The 16,511-nt window shown below is 43.7% G+C and overlaps 1 protein-coding gene across 1 annotated transcript in view; it reads left to right on the top strand.

Annotated features, from left to right (window-relative positions):
- Window positions 1-12,788: 12,788 nt before the first annotated feature.
- The window catches only part of zfp64 (zinc finger protein 64 homolog (mouse)), a 48,326-nt gene continuing 44,603 nt past the window's right edge, over window positions 12,789-16,511 (top strand). Inside the window, exon 1 of the mRNA XM_068000602.1 lies at window positions 12,789-12,965. Coding sequence (XP_067856703.1) covers window positions 12,923-12,965 — 43 coding nt within the window. The 5' untranslated portion in view covers window positions 12,789-12,922. The remainder of the gene's footprint in view (window positions 12,966-16,511) is intronic.

Here is a 16,511-nt window from a genome sequence, read left to right as displayed (position 1 = left end):
TTCTGGGAATGAACTGAAGCACCTCACCAGCCACTCCAAGTTGGCTCTCTGCTGACGGACAGCATTTCAATCTGCAGCCTCAATAAACAGCAGGGCACTGCAATTCGGCTTCGTTTTGAACCAGAATGAGAGTTGCTATGGAAACCTCAATTAGAAGTGACCTATTGTATTTGGAAACAAAAGTTAGGATGAAAAAATAGGACATGCAAATAAATCACTTTTTTTAAAAGTCACGATTCAATTAAACTGAAGCCAATCTGAATACCTTTGGGACTGACAGAATCTGATCGCTTAAAATGTTTTACAAACCGTCAGTTCCTATTTAGATTCAGATTGTACACCGTCTTTCCTAGAGCTACGCTCCTCCTGTACTCCTTAGCAAATGCATTCCTTTAGGGATCTGGGATATGCCCCCTTCCCTCCATCTGCTCCACCCCATCCCTTCTCGGCCTGTCTCTGCCCCATTCCTCCTGCCTTGTCTTAATGAGTCATTTATACAGCTGTCAGCATTGGGGAATTGTTAGAAGAACGATTTATGATCAAGAAACTATGATAGTTATAAATCCAATTACATACAGAGCTGTGTGTTTATTTTTCAGTGTGAGTATAGCTAAATATGTTTCATTTTAAATCAAAATGAGATAGTGTCACTTTAGCTTGGCACAATTGGAGTACTCTAGTATTTGAGTCAGAAGGTTGTGGGTTCAAGCCCCACTGCAGGACTTGACCACATAATCTAGGCTGGCACTTCAGTGCAGTGTTGACAGAATGCAGCATTGATGGGGGTGATGTCATTTGGATGAGGCATTAAACCAAAGCCTCATCAAACTGTTCAGCTGGATATACAAGGTCCCACGGCACCATTCGAAGAAGAGTGGTGAGAAGAGTGTGGGATTTGTCTTGGGGTTGAAGTTATCAATCCCTTAACCAGCACCACCAAAACAGATGAACTGATCGTTTATCCCATTGATGTTTGTGGGACCCTTGCTGTGCACAAGTTGCTGCTGCATTTGCCTACAAACCAATAGTTGACTACACTTCCAAAAAAGCAATTAACTGACTGTGAAGCACTTCGGGACATATAAATGCAAATTCTTTTCTTCAAAATGAGTCAGATTTGCACATTTTTACAAATTTGATCACCTTGTTTCCCCATTTTCCTTCTCCCTTTCTATTTTTTTCCTCTGCTACTTCTTTCAACCCTTCATTTTTTCTCCCCATATTGCTTCTACTGCTATGATCAGTTCATCATTACAACAGAAACACATGCTTCCTTCTTACCTACTCCCAAAAAAGCAGTATATGGGACAGGTGCCCTGACCAGGCAGGTGCCCTCCCTCAGAGCCCACACCTGCACTCCACCAACTGGGGCTATGTATTTTCCTTAATTAGTGGAGATGGGGGAAACATTAAAGGTCATTTATGAGCTATTTTTGCTCCATTAGAATCAGATACCTAAAGAGGGTCTCATTGTAATCCCACTGTACCTTCATAAATTGAGATACTTTGTAAGCGTAAGTGCCAATTATTACATTGACATGACTTTCACCTCCAGCATACAGTAACAGCTGATACCGTAGCTAGTTCCCATGTCTGTGTCATACTTTATTTAATTTTTATGTTTTAGTTTGCCAAGATTACACTTAGCAAGTAACTGTAGGGATAAGTATGTTCAATTTGATTTGGATACATATAAATATGATGCACCACATTCAGTAAATGGTTGTAAACAAATCTATATATTGAAAAGTCTTGCATATAGTGTGTGTCATACATTAAATATGTATGTGACAAATTAAATGGACCTGTAATATGAAAAAAATCATCAGTGACATTTTTTTGATTAGTTCCAACTGGTTTCTGCCATCATCTAGAGTTCTGATGCGGCTGAATATATAGCTGTATAAATGACATTTATTACATGATAAATATACTATGAAATAATTCTAGAAGAAACACTAAGGACTGGAATTTATACCTGCACAGTCCTGGCCTCTCTTCAAGACCTGGAGCTTGAGTTCTGCTGCATTCACAGATTCCATTGTGTACCTTAGCATTCCCTGAAAGAAGAGGGCCAATCAAATAGCAGACTCCCAGAATGCATGTTACTCTGATGGACAACAACTCCCTTAGCTTAAGCTTACAACTCCTTTTGAGGCTAATGTTGAACAGGGACTGTGGGGCTTACGGACAGGACAAGCTTCAGGACCAGAACATATAGTCTATCTGTTCATGTGGTATCTGCAGATGTTGAAGATCTCATGACACTATTCAAAGAAGAACAGAAAGCTTTTCTGGTGTTTTTGACAATATTTTTCCTCCACCAAGCCACAAAAGCATCTCATTTTGCTGTTATGCAAATTTGGTACCATGTCTGTCTACATAATAGCAGTAATTGCAATTTAAAAGTAATTGATTGGTTGTGTATTTCTTTAGAATATCCTGAAGATGTGATAAGGCATAATATGAATATAAATTCTTAAATCAAAACAGAAAATGCTGGAGAATCTCAGCAAGTGAGGCAGCATCTGTGGAGAAAGAAACAGAGTTAATGTTTCAGGTCGAAGACCTTTCATCAGAATTGGAAGATGTTAAAAGAGTTAAAGTTTTTGAGCAAGTACAGAGCCAGGGAAAGGGAATGAGGGAGGGGAGGAAAGAACAAAAGGGAAGGTCTGTGATAGGGTAGAGGGCAGGAGTGATTAAATGACAAAAAGGGATGATGTTGCAAGGCAAGGAAGATGGTAATGGGACAGGTTGAGAAACAAAAGATTGATCAGGAGTAGCTGTAAATGGCAGCAGCAGAACCATTACCAGCACTAGCTGACCGAAAAAATGGGAGCAATGGTTATGATCTGAAGTTATTGAAATCAATGTTGAGTCTGGAAGGTTGTAAAGTGCCTAAACAAAAGATGAGGTGCTGTTCCTTGAGCTTATGTTGAGCTTCAGTGGAACAGTGTAAGAGGCCGAGGACAGAGAGGTCAGAGTAAGAGTGGGAGGGGGAATTAAAATGGCAAGCGACCGGCAGGTCAGGGTCAAGCTTGCGGACAGAGCAGAGGTGTTCAGCAAAGTGATCACCCAGTTTGTGTTTGTTCTCCCCAATGTAGAGGAGACGCATTATGTGCAGCGGATACAGTATACTAAATTGAAAGAAGTCCAAGTAAACTGCTGTTTCACCTGGAAGGAGTGTTTGGGGCCCTGGATGGTGCGAAGGGAGGAGGTGAAGGGGCAGGTGTTGCATCTCCTGCGCTCGCATGGGAAGGTGCCGTGGGGAGGAGAGTGGGTGTTGGGGTGATGGAAGAGTGGACCAGGGTGTCGCGGAGGTTCCAGTCCCTTTGGAATGCTGAAAGGGGAGGGGAGGGGAAGATGTATTTGGTGGTGGGATCACATTGGAGGTGGCAGAAATGGCAGAGGATGATACGTTGAATGTGGAGGCTGGTGGGGTGGAAGGTGAGGATAAGGGGGACCCTATCATGGTTCTGGGAGGGAAGGGAAGGGGTGAGGGCAGAAGTGCGGGAAATAGGACGGACATGGTAGAGGGCCCTGTCAACTACAGTGGAGGGGAATCCTCAGTTGAGGAAAAAGGAAGACATATCGGAAGCACTGGTGCGGGAGGTGGTATCGTCAGAACAGTTCAAAAACTTTAACTCTTTTAACATCTTCCAGTTCTGATGAAAAGTCTTTGACCTGAAACGTTAACTCTGTTTTTTTCACCACAGATGCTGCCTGACTTTCTGAGCTTCTCCAGCATTTTCTGTTTAGATTTCAGATTTTCAGCATCTGCGGTATTTTGCTTTTTCTTTATTTTTTTGACATTTCCCTTTAGCTCAGAACATTGAAATGACCTGGAATGTGTTCTACAAGTAATGGCTCTATAGCCATAATTTTGCTTTTCGAATGTAATCCTAGTGTCCACACCTCAGAGACCACATGACATGTGTGGCACATGCTATTTGTGTTGACATTTTTTTTGTTGAGTTTTTTTCTTTCCTGAGGGTACTGAATTAAACTGGATATTTTCCAGAGGTGCTAGCCATCCTCTAGTACTTCAACCATTTTTGATGCATGAACTTAGACAATAAGTGTCAGCAGGCTATTCATTGATGGGGATACATTACAGCCAAGCCAGATACTGTCCTTCAATGACATCTATACAAGCATACTTTCCAGCAAGGTTGCTGGATAGTGATCAGGAACCTTTGCTGATTTTTCTCATCTGCATTTCTTGGGCACTGAGACCAACTGTAGTGCCCCTACGACTGCCAGCGATGAGATCAGTTAACTGAGCACAAACTGTGGAACAAACCTGGGACCTTCCCTAAACGGTATAGATCAGAATCACAGTGGATGGTACATTTGTCCATGCAGCATCTCGGGAACTCTCTTGAGTGTAAAGCAAATAGTGGTGTGATTTCAGGATAACTATGACAATATTATGTTGCATTTACACGTAATCAAAAATAAAATGCCTAGAGAATACCTTGATTTGGAAAGTCCCATTAATTCTGTCACATATACTATTTACTAAATGTAAAATAAATCTATATGAAGGTTATGTGCTTTCACCTTTTCCACGTGGCAAAACAAAGTGGACAACAGGTTTAGGAGACGTTCAATCAGGTCAAAATAGTGTCACCGAGTTCTTTCCAATAAATTATACTGCAATCCTATCAGAAGACCTCTTTGCCAAGAGAAGTTTGTGAAATTATTACCAGCGTCATTACCAAAGACATAATGAACCAGACTGCCCTCCACAGGCTAGACTTGTTTTATTTACTCACCACATGTAATCAACGGAATCTGATCTCTAGATTTGATCTACTGCCAGTGAGTTATAAATTCCTGACCTTAGTGTATTCACACGCACATGTACAAAAGAGTTTCTGGGTGCACTGAGAATTATACCCGGTGAACTGGATTTCTACTTTATTCCTCTCTTCAGTGTTTGTCATAAATATGATAAAGAATTCAAAGACTTGAGATATGACAATGTATAAGATACATCCACTAAGGAAGATGATTTAATGGCGTCATTCAGTTTATGCAAGTAATTCCACAAGGAAATGCCTGCAAGTTACACAAGAGTTACTAGGAAACTACAAGACACCAATAATGAACACATAATTACCCACAGAACTTGCCCCGCAACAACTTACATTGATATAATGCTTTTCACATTATGGAATATTCTAAGGCACTTTACAGGAGGGGCAGTGGACACTGAACGGCAAGATTTTTACAAGTGAGATGTTCAAAGAGAAACATTTTGAGGAAGGATTTGAAAGTTGAGACAAAGGTAGCAAGATAAAGAGGCTTGGGAAGAAAATTCCAGTGTGCAGGGGCATGGTGGCTGCAGGGTCCATCTTTGATGGTGGAGTGGAGGAAAGGGGAAAATGCACTGTTGGCCAGATTTCAAAGAGCAGGAGATGCATGGTGGGATGTAGGGCTGGAGAATATTACAGTATTAGGCTGGAATGAGCCCAGGAAAGGATTTGAAAACAAGGACAAAGATTTTGATGTTGATACAATAGGGTAGAAGAACTCAGTGGAGGCTAGTGAGAATGGGGTGATGCAGCACTGGATAGAATGGAATTTTGAGGTACTCAGCAGGTGACCATGTGGTTTGAAAAAGAAATTGTGGGAGAGGTGAGCCCACCCTTGGTCCCTTCATTCTCATACTACTGCCCCACATCAAACCTCCCTTTGCTCTCCACGATCCTTGAACACATTGTCACCACCCAGCTCCGTGCTCGCTTCTCCCACAATTCCCTATTTGAATCCCTCCAGACGAGGTTCTGCCTTCCCTGGAGCACGGAGATTGCCCTGGTCAAAGTTGCCAACTGTGACAGAAACCATGGACATTATTCCTATTTGACCTCTCTGCAAATGAAGACCATTCTATCCTCCTCCACTACCTCTCCTTCTTGGTGGGACTACCCTTGCCTGGTTGCACTCCTACCTATCCCAATTTAGCTAGCAAATCTCCAGCAATGGATTCACTTTCCATCTCCACATGGTCACATCTGGTGTACCCAAAGGTTCCATCTTCGACCTCTCCTTTTCTTTATTTACATTGCCCCTTGGCAACATTGTTTGTAGAAATGGGTCAGTTTCCACACCCAGCTCTACCTTTTCACCATCATCCAGAACTTCTTCCAATTGAACATTGGGAAGACTAAAACTATCCATATTCCTTATTCAGCTCCCGCCAAAAACTCTGCACTCTTGCCCCAATACAATCTGCCTCCTCAATTGCTCACTCAGTTGAACCAGACTTTTGTAACCTTGGTCCTATTTAACCCTGAGCTGAAGATCACAGTCCACAACCAATCCTTCACCAAGCCTGCCCACTTTCACCTTTGCAACATTGCCTGCCTCTTCCCTCATCCCACTGTCACTCAGCCCTTTATCCACTCTTTTGTTACCTCCAGCCTAAAATTCTTTAAAATCCAATTGGTCCAAAACTATATTGCCCACATTTTATCATCCATTTGCTCATTATTCCAGTGATTGCTGACATAAGAACATAAGAAATAGGAGCAGGAGTAGGCCATATGACCTCACGTGCCTGCTCCACTATTCACAAGATCATGGCTGATCTTCAACCTCAACTCCACTTTCCTGCCCGATCCCCATATCCCATGATTCCCCCAGAGTCCAAAAATCTATCTATCTCAGCCTTGAACACATTCAAAGATTCAGCATCCACAGCCCTCTGGGGTAGAGAATTCCAAAGATTCACAACCCTCTGAGTAGAAATTCTTCCTCATCTCAGTCTTAAATGGCCAACCCCATATCCTGAGACTATGCCCCCTAGTTTTAAACTCTCCAGCCATGGGAAACAACCTCTCAGCATCTATCCTGTCAAGTCCCCTCAGAATCTTGTATATTTCAATGAGATCACCTCTCATTCTTCTAAACTCCAGTAAGTATAGGCCCATTCTACTCAATCTCTCCTTATAGGACAACCCTCTTATCCCAGGAATCAATCTAGTGAACCTTTGTTGCACCACCTGTAAGGCATATCCTTCTTTAGATAAGGAGACCAAAACTGTACACAGTACTCCAGGGGTGGTCTCACCAAAGCCCTGTACAATTGTAGTAAGACTTCCTTACTTTTTTACTCTAACCCCCTTGCAATAAAGGCCAACAAGCCATTTGCCTTCCTTATTGCTTGCTGTACCTGCATGTTAACGTTTTGTGTTTCTTGTACAAGCATACCCAAATCTTTCTGAACACCAACATTTAATAGTTTCTCACCATTTAAAAAATATTCTGTTTTTCTATTCTTCCTACCAAAGTGAATAACCTCACATTTCCCCACATTATACTCCATCTGCCATCTTCTTGCCCACTCACCTAACCTGTCTATATCCCTTTGAAGACTCTTTGTGTCCTCCTCACAATTTACATTCCCACCTAGCTTTGTATCATCAGCAAACGTGGATACAATTCACTCGGTCCCTTTATTTAAGTCATTAATATAGATTGTAAATAGCTGAGCCCCAAGCACTGATCCTTGCGGTACCCCACTAGCCTGCCAGCCTGAGAATGACCCATTTATCCCTACTCTCTGTTTTCTGAACGTTAACCAATCCTCTATCCATGCTAATATATTACCCCCAACCCCATGAACCCTTATCTTGGGTAACAAGTTTTCATGTGGCCTCTTATTGAATGCCTTTTGATAATCTAAATATACTACATCCACTGGTTCCCTTTATGTACCCTGCTAGTTACATCCTCAAAAAATCTAATAAATTTGTTAAACACGATTTCCCTTCATAAAACCGTGTTGACTCTGCCTAATCATATTATGATTTTCCAAGTGCTCTGTTACCACTTCCTTAATAATGGATTCCAGCATTTTCCCGATGACTGATGTCAGGCTAACTGGTCTGTAGTTCCCTGTTTGCTCTCTCCCTCCTTTCTTGAATAGCGGGGTTACATTTGCTACCTTCCAATCCACTGGGACCGTTCTAGAATCTAGGGAATTTTGGAAGATCATAACCAATGCATCCACTATCTCTGCAGTCATCTCTTTTAGAACCCTAGGATGCAGGCCATCGGTTCCAGGGGATTTATCGGCTTTTAGTCCCATTAGTTTCTCCAGTACTTTTTCTTTTTTTTTTATTATTCGTTCATGGGATGTGGGCGTCGCTGGCAAGGCCGGCATTTATTGCCCATCCCTAATTGCCCTCGAGAAGGTGGTGGTGAAAGGAACTGAACACTGTGCAGTCATCAGCGAACATCCCCATTTCTGACCTTATGATGGAGGGAAGGTCATTGATGAAGCAGCTGAAGATGGTTGGGCCTAGGACACTGCCCTGAGGAACTCCTGCAGAAATGCCCTGGGGCTGAGATGATTGGCCTCCAACAACCACTACCATCTTCCTTTGTGCTAGGTATGACTCCAGCCACTGCAGAGTTTTCCCCCTGATTCCCATTGACTTCAATTTTACTAGGGCTCCTTGGTGCCACACTCGGTCAAATGCTGCCTTGATGTCAAGGGCAGTCACTCTCACCTCACCTCTGGAATTCAGCTCTTTTGTCCATGTTTGGACCAAGGCTGTAATGAGGTCTGGAGCCGAGTGATCCTGGCGGAACCCAAACTGAGCATCGGTGAGCAGGTTATTGGTGAGTAAGTGCCGCTTGATAGCACTGTCGACGACACCTTCCATCACTTTGCTGATGATTGAGAGTAGACTGATGGGGCGGTAATTGGCCGGATTGGATTTGTCCTGCTTTTTGTGGACAGGACATACCTGGGCAATTTTCCACTTTGTCGGGTGGATGCCAGTGTTGTAGCTGTACTGGAACAGCTTGGCTAGAGGCGCAGCTAGTTCTGGAGCACAAGTCTTCAGCACTACAACTGGGATATTGTCGGGGCCCATAGCCTTTGCTCTATCCAGTGCACTCAGCCGTTTCTTGATATCACGTGGAGTGAATCGAATTGGCCGAAGACTGGCTTCCGTGATGGTGGGGATATCGGGAGGAGGCTGAGATGGATTATCCACTCGGCACTTCTGGCTGAAGATGGTTGCAAACGCTTCAGCCTTGTCTTTTGCACTCACGTGCTGGACTCCGCCATCATTGAGAATGGGAATGTTTGCAGAGCCTCCTCCTCCCGTTAGTTGTTTAATTGTCCACCACCATTCACGACTGGATGTGGCAGGACTGCAGAGCTTTGATCTGATCCGTTGGTTGTGGAATCGCTTAGCTCTGTCGATAGCATGTTGCTTCCGCTGTTTAGCATGCATGTAGTCCTGAGTTGTAGCTTCACCAGGTTGGCACCTCATTTTTAGGTACGCCTGGTGCTGCTCCTGGCATGCTCTTCTACACTCCTCATTGAACCAGGGTTGATCCCCTGGCTTGTTGGTAATGGTAGAGTGAGGAATATGCCGGGCCATGAGCTTACAGATTGTGCTGGAATACAATTCTGCTGCTGCTGATGGCCCACAGCGCCTCATGGATGCCCAGTTTTGAGCAGCTAGATCTGTTCTGAATCTATCCCATTTAGCACGGTGGTAGTGCCACACAACACGTTGGATGGTGTCCTCAGTGCGAAGACGGGATTTCATCTCCACGAGGACTGTGCGGTGGTCACTCCTACCAATGCTGTCATGGACAGATGCATTTGCGACAGGTAGATTGGTGAGGACGAGGTCAAGTAAGTTTTTCCCTCGTGTTGGTTCGCTCACCACCTGCCGCAGGCCCAGTCTAGCAGTTATGTCCTTCAGGACTCGGCCAGCTCGGTCAGTAGTGGTGCTACCGAGCCACTCTTGGTGATGGACATTGAAGTCCCCCACCCAGAGTATATTTTGTGCCCTTGCTACCCTCAGTGCTTCCTCCAAGTGGTGTTCAACATGGAGGAGGACTGATTCATCAGCTGAGGGAGGACGGTAGGTGGTAATCAGCAGGAGGTTTCCTTGCCCATTTTTGACTTGATGCCATGAGATTTCATGGGGTCCAGAGTCAATGTTGAGGACTCCCAGGGCCAATCCCTCCTGACTGTATATCACTGTACCGCCACCTCTGGTGGGTCTGTCCTGCCGGTGGGACAGGACATACCCAGGGATGGTGATGGAAGAGTCTGGGACGTTGGCTGAAAGATATGATTCTGTGAGTATGGCTATGTCAGGCTGTTGCTTGACTAGTCTGTGGGACAGCTCTCCCATTTTGGCACAAGTCCCCAGATGTTAGTAAGGAGGACCTTGCATGGTCGACTGGGCTTGGTGTTTTGCCGTTGTTGTGTCCGGTGCCTCGTGGTCCGATGCCGGGTGGTCCTTCTGGTTTTATTCTTATTATGACTTTTCGTAGCGAGATTTTACAACTGAGTGGCTTGCTAGGCCATTTCAGAGGGCAATTAAGAATCAACCACATTGCTGTGGGTCTGGAGTCACATATAGGCCAGACCGGGTAAGGGCGGCAGGCTTCCTTCCCTAAAGGACATTAGTGAACCAGATGGGTTTTTACGACAATCCGGTAGTTTCATGGCCACCATTACTGATACTAGTATTTTAATTCCAGATTTTTATTTAATTAATTGAATTTTTAAAAAATTAATTAATTGAATTTAAATTCGCCAGCTGCCGTGGCGGGATTTGAACTCATGACTCTGGATTTTAGTCCAGGCCTCCGGATTACTAGCCCAGTAACATAACCACTATGCTACCGTACCCAATATTAATTGTTTTAAGTTCCTCAATCTCATTAGCCCTTTGGTTCTCCACTATTTCTGGTATTCTTTTTGTGATTTGTACTGTGAAGACAGTTACTAAATATTTATTTAACGTTTCTGACATTTCCTTATTCCCCATTATAATTTCTCCTGTCTCAGTCTCTAAGGGACCAATGTTTACTTTTGCTACTCTCTTCCTTTTTGTGGAGATGCCGGTGATGGACTGGGGTTGACAATTGTAAACAATTTTACAACACCAAGTTATAGTCCAACAAATTTATTTTTAATTCCACAAGCTTTCGGAGGCTTCCTCCTTCGTCAGGTGAACGGTATGGAAATGACATTTTCGAATCCTTCGCATTTTAAAATCACAGAACAATGCCTGGTGATTACTGCCCGTTGCCAAGGCAATCACAGTGAGCAGACAGAAAGGTGTCACCTAAAAAGGCCACCGAATATACAAACCCCCAAAAAAAAGAGAGAGAAGGAAGACAGTCAATGACCCGTTATATTAAAAACAGATAACATTTGTTCGCTGGTGGGGTTACGTGTAGTGTGACATGAACCCAAGATCCCGGTTGAGGCCGTCCTCATGGGTGCGGAACTTGGCTATCAATTTCTGCTCGACGATTTTGCGTTGTCGTGTGTCTCGAAGGCCGCCTTGGAGTATGCTTACCCGAAGGTCGGTGGCTGAATGTCCATGACTGCTGAAGTGTTCCCCGACAGGGAGAGAACCCTCCTGTTTGGCGATTGTTGCGCGGTGTCCGTTCATCCGTTGTCGCAGCGTCTGCATGGTCTCGCCAATGTACCATGCTGTGGGGCATCCTTTCCTGCAACGTATGAGGTAGACAACGTTGGCCGAGTCACAGGAGTATGAACCGTGCACCTGGTGGGTGGTGTCCTCTCGTGTGATGGTGGTATCTGTGTCGATGATCTGGCATGTCTTGCAGAGGTTACCGTGGCAGGGTTGTGTGGTGTCGTGGACGCTGTTCTCCTGAAGGCTGGGTAATTTGTTGCGAACGATGGTTTGTTTGAGGTTGGGTGGCTGTTTAAAGGCGAGTAGTGGAGGTGTGGGGATGGCCATAGCGAGGTGTTCGTCATCATTGATGACATGTTGAAGGCTGCGGAGAACATGGCATAGTTTCTCCGCTTCCTTTTTAGTACTTGTAAAAGCTCTTACAGTCCTCCATTGTCTACCTGTAGCTGAATGCACCAAATCTAAATCTTCATCCTCATTTATAAGTTCATCTATGGCCTTGGCCCCTCCATATCTCTGCAACCTGTTCCAGTCCTATGACCCAGTCCGTTCCCTTCGATCCTTCAACTCTGGCCTCTACAAAACTCTCCCTTTGCACCCCCATCTGTGGCAGAGTCTTTCGTCACCTCAGTTCCACTATTTGCAATTCCTTCTGCCTTGCTACTTCTCTTTCTGCCTTTAAAAGCCTCTTCAAAACCTATTTTATCAACTTAAGTCTTCTATTCTTGCTCAACATTGATTCCTCCCCTGTGAAATTCAGTGAAGCATTTCCCAATGTTAAACATAGCATGTTTTGTAAATGTAATTTGTTGATAGCATGTTAGGAGATTCGGAGGAGTTTCATTATCTTTCAGGGAGCAAAAAGATGGCAATTTTGCATTAGGACCACAAGCCCCACAACTTAAAAAAAGTGGAAGTAGCAAACTCTTTTTAATAGCATTTTTCTGACATACAATCCTGGCCAGATAGTCTGGCACCAAAACCAAATGGACAGCATCAACGTTAGGAACCATCTAGATTGCTAAAAGTTTGGGAGTTTGTTTTTTTTCCCCATTAAGATCTGTTATGCAATTTGCAAATGATAACAGTTTAAAGGATTACAATTGAGATATTTATACAAGAAATGGCATTTAAAAAAAAAATGTTTTGGAGATGAAACAGGACCTGGGCTTAAAAAAAAAACAAAGAAGTTGTGGCAGCAGTAAAAATAAGCCATAGGACATAACGTTCACATAATTTCTCAAGGAGAAACAAAATGCCACAAAGTGCCCCTTGACTTTCTTTGCCTACATTGGGACTCACTCTTCAAGCCCTGGGCCGGCGGAAGTGCACCGCAGCCGCTTCCGCCGCGGTGAGTTGGCGGCCCGGGCTCATTACCAGCCCTTGATCGGTTTGTTTGTAAATAATATTTATTTTGAGGTGGGGGTTGGGGTGGGGGGGGAAGAAGCCCGGGCCCCGGGTCTGGCCCAACCCCTGCCGGCTGGGCCATGAATGCAGACGGACAGAGCGACACTTTCGCCCCGGTGCCGTGTGAGTATTTTTCTTTGCGCGCTGCAGTCTTTTTATGCAGGGGAAGGGGCGGCTGCAGCCGGCTCTGGAGGGCCCGGGCCGAGGGCGGCGCTGCTGCATGGGCCGGCGGGGCAGCCCCGGAACCTGGGTAGGGAGCACCCGGGAACCTGGCTATCGGAAGGCGGGGAGAACACACGGAGCCCTACTCAGGTTCCAGGGCTTGCCAGTGCATTATGTGATATACAAAGTAAGGGGCTCCCCCCCAGGATTCACTGTTTACCATGTGAATCACATGAAAAGAAGCACTTCCTAGATTTGTAAATACAATTTGCATTTTAAAAGTGAAGCCCTAGAATTAATGGTGTCAGGTTAGCAACTTGCAGTTAGTGCACTTAAAATGTGAGGCAGTGAAGATTTCAAATTAAAAGGTACAATAATGTCATTGCACCTGCTCTTCACACCAAATTATGTGTTTTGTTTTTCAATGAAAAATTAAGAATTTATGTTGAAAATAATAGATTGTCAATTTACTTTGGCAGACGACATGTCAACATTTCAGAGGAATCTTTAGAGCAGTTTCTTGGATGTTACATGAACTTAGCCTGTCCAGAACAAAAGTCATATGACAGTGTACTCTTTCAAAGAAACAATTGCTCAGTGGGTCAGTCATATCTCCCGATAGCTCAGTGAGCAGTTGCACGGCTGAGTGCGCTACTGCACCAACTAGGAAGGTCACAAGTTCTAATCCTATGGTCTGTGTTGAGTTAGCAGATAGTTTGGGCATTAGAATTGGCCACAAGGTTAGCCTGGATTTTTCTCCTGAAAGAAAGACTTGCATTTATATGGCGCCTTTCACAACCTCAGGATGTCCAAAAGCACTTTACAGCCAATTAAATACTTTTGAGGTGTAGTCACTGTTGTAATGTAGAAAACGTGGCAGCTAATTTGAGCACAACAAGGTCCCACAAACAGCAATGAAACAAATGAGCAGATAATTAGTTTTAGGTTGAGGGATAAATGTTGGCCAGCACACCAGGATAGTTCCTCTGCTCTTCTTTGAATAGTACTGTAGAATCTTTCACATCCACCTGAGAGGGCAGATCGGGTCTCATTTTAACTTCTCATCTGAAAGATGGCACCTCCGACAGTGTAGCAATCCCTTGATACTACACTGAAGTGTCAGCCTGGGTTATGTGCTTAAGTCTCGAGTGGGTCGTGAACCCATGACCTTTGGACTCAGAGGCGAGAGGGCTACCAATGAACTAAGGCTGACCACTATCCATTATATCTTGTTATACCATATTTACCATGTCTCAGAAAACCAAGGTAATATCACCTCCCAAAAGTTCATGGTTGAATTGCTGAATTCTGCATTCTCTGTTAAAGCTAGATGAGCCAGTTTGTGAAATGTCTCTGTTCACCGTGAACTTTAAACTGAGACAGTGAGGGTCAGTTGTCTTATCTCAAGCCCATTAAGCCAGGGTAGCCACTATTCATTTTGAGAATAGCAGGAGATGTGTTATTTAAACCTGCACCCTAAGGAGAGAGGAGAGGTAGCTGGCTTTATTGACAGGCCTAATAGTGAGTCGATCAATGGAGAAGAAGTCAGAAGGATTGCTCCCCCCACACTGGCTGAGAGCATAGAGAAAAAAGAACAAAGGAACATATAGGCAGGCAGTCAGTCATCCAGCTAGATCTGGGTGGCGAGGTGGAATGGAGCAGGAGAGGGGAAACCCAGGCCTGGTGAGGAAAATCTCACTCTTCGCAAGCCCAGAAAGCTGACCAGGAAAAGTTAAGTGAGCCCTCTAATAGGGATAGTGTAGGTATAGTTTTAATATTTTTGTAATTCTCAACGAGGGTTCTGTTTTTAGTTAAATCGAGCTGAGATATGATTACATTTGTAACTCTGTATACTCACTTGCTCTCTGTAAAACAAAGCAGCTTAAAGATTCGCATCAGCCCTCGTGTTTAAGTCCGCCTTCAGAAAGATTGGAGAAGCACGTGTAAGGGCACGTGCGAAAGACACAACCACTTGCTCATATCAGAAGAGAGTCCTATTGTTGCACCCTTGGGTTATAATTGGATATTGGTCAGTATGGGTGCACTCCTAAACACGACACTTGGGCATCTTAAGGGAGTGAGCTGCACTGCTGTACCCAAGAGAATGTTTAAGACAGACCCGAAACTTGTAACATTCACCTGCACCACCCCCCCCAAAACAAAACCATTAGTAAGACAATGTCACCACCTTGTCATTTTAACTCTAACTGCAATGGAGTAGTTGAGATTAGTTTTGGTTTTAACTGATCACTTTGCATAGAATGTCCCATTGACTTTTGACTTGAAGACAAGCGGTTGTGAAAGTGGCCCCATAAAGTCAGCTCTCCAGAACGTCAGCTGTGGGGATTGTGTCTACTGTCCAATCTTTCATTAGTTTCACAGGTGTAATAGTATCTGGCTTATTGGGTGCATGGGCAGAAGAGAGTAATTGAAGTTGAGTGATTTTTTAAAATTTAATTCTCTGGTTTTTGATAAACAGTGACATTAATTCCACGTTGATTATTTTTAATATTATTTTTAAAAGGACCATTTTAAGTGTGCTGGGATTCCAGCTATACAATTTTATAGCATTGAGAGTTGGGGTGGAGGATAAGCAAAATATTTATATTGGCTACTTGCATCTGTATTTCGTCTCAGGGCTAGACATCTCAACTGTTACCTTCCTGCTGGTATATTCCTTTATTTTTGGCATAGAAACACCAACCAAAAGGATAATTATGTATGTAAAGGGAGGGACTTATCACCAGCAGTGGAAAATACCCACAACTGCTAATTTAACTATCTTCTGCCCGTGTTAAACTCTTCCTGCCCACTGGAAAATATCTTTAGCAGTTCACATATTGCACTTTTTCCAATTAGCTGGCTTTTGCTTTAAATTCATAGCACAGAAATGGCTAATATGCTTCAGATATGCAAGTGGGCATAACTATGGCAAATGGAATTCAATTTAGGTAAGTACAAGGTGTCACACATTAGCTGGAAAAAGGGGAGACATACTTAGTAAATGGTGTCGAACTAGTACTATTTATAGGTGGATTTTCTAGCAGCATATTTGAAATGCACAGTAGGTTGATCAGCATCTAAAAGAGAAAAAGATGGGTTAAAGTCTTGCTGGAAGATAAAACTCACGCCTTCAGCATTCACATCCTCCTTTAATCATTTCTAAATCCACCGCTGCTACAGCTGCACATATGTGTACTTCAGGTCTTGAATGCTGAGATAAAAATGATTAAATGGTGTATATACTTGAAGCGAAAGTTATGTCAGTCTTGTGTCCTGCTGCATGAGTCTTCATGTCTCATAGTACCTATATTCAGTGCAATTTTTGATCTGTTAACTTTTTTGGGTTGGAATATTTCCAGTTGAGATGTTAAGCTGAGGTCCCAAATGCTGTGCTGGTGGTTTAGATATACGGTAAGGACCCTGTGACACTCTCTAAACCAGAGCAACAACTTCTCTCAGTGCCCTTCCCCAAATTCTCCCTTAATCAATAACACCAAAAAAAAG

This window comes from Heptranchias perlo, chromosome 19 (genome assembly GCF_035084215.1).
Source record: "Heptranchias perlo isolate sHepPer1 chromosome 19, sHepPer1.hap1, whole genome shotgun sequence".
Taxonomy (NCBI): Eukaryota; Metazoa; Chordata; class Chondrichthyes; order Hexanchiformes; family Hexanchidae; genus Heptranchias; species Heptranchias perlo.
This window is presented reverse-complemented; position numbering and strand designations above follow the sequence as displayed.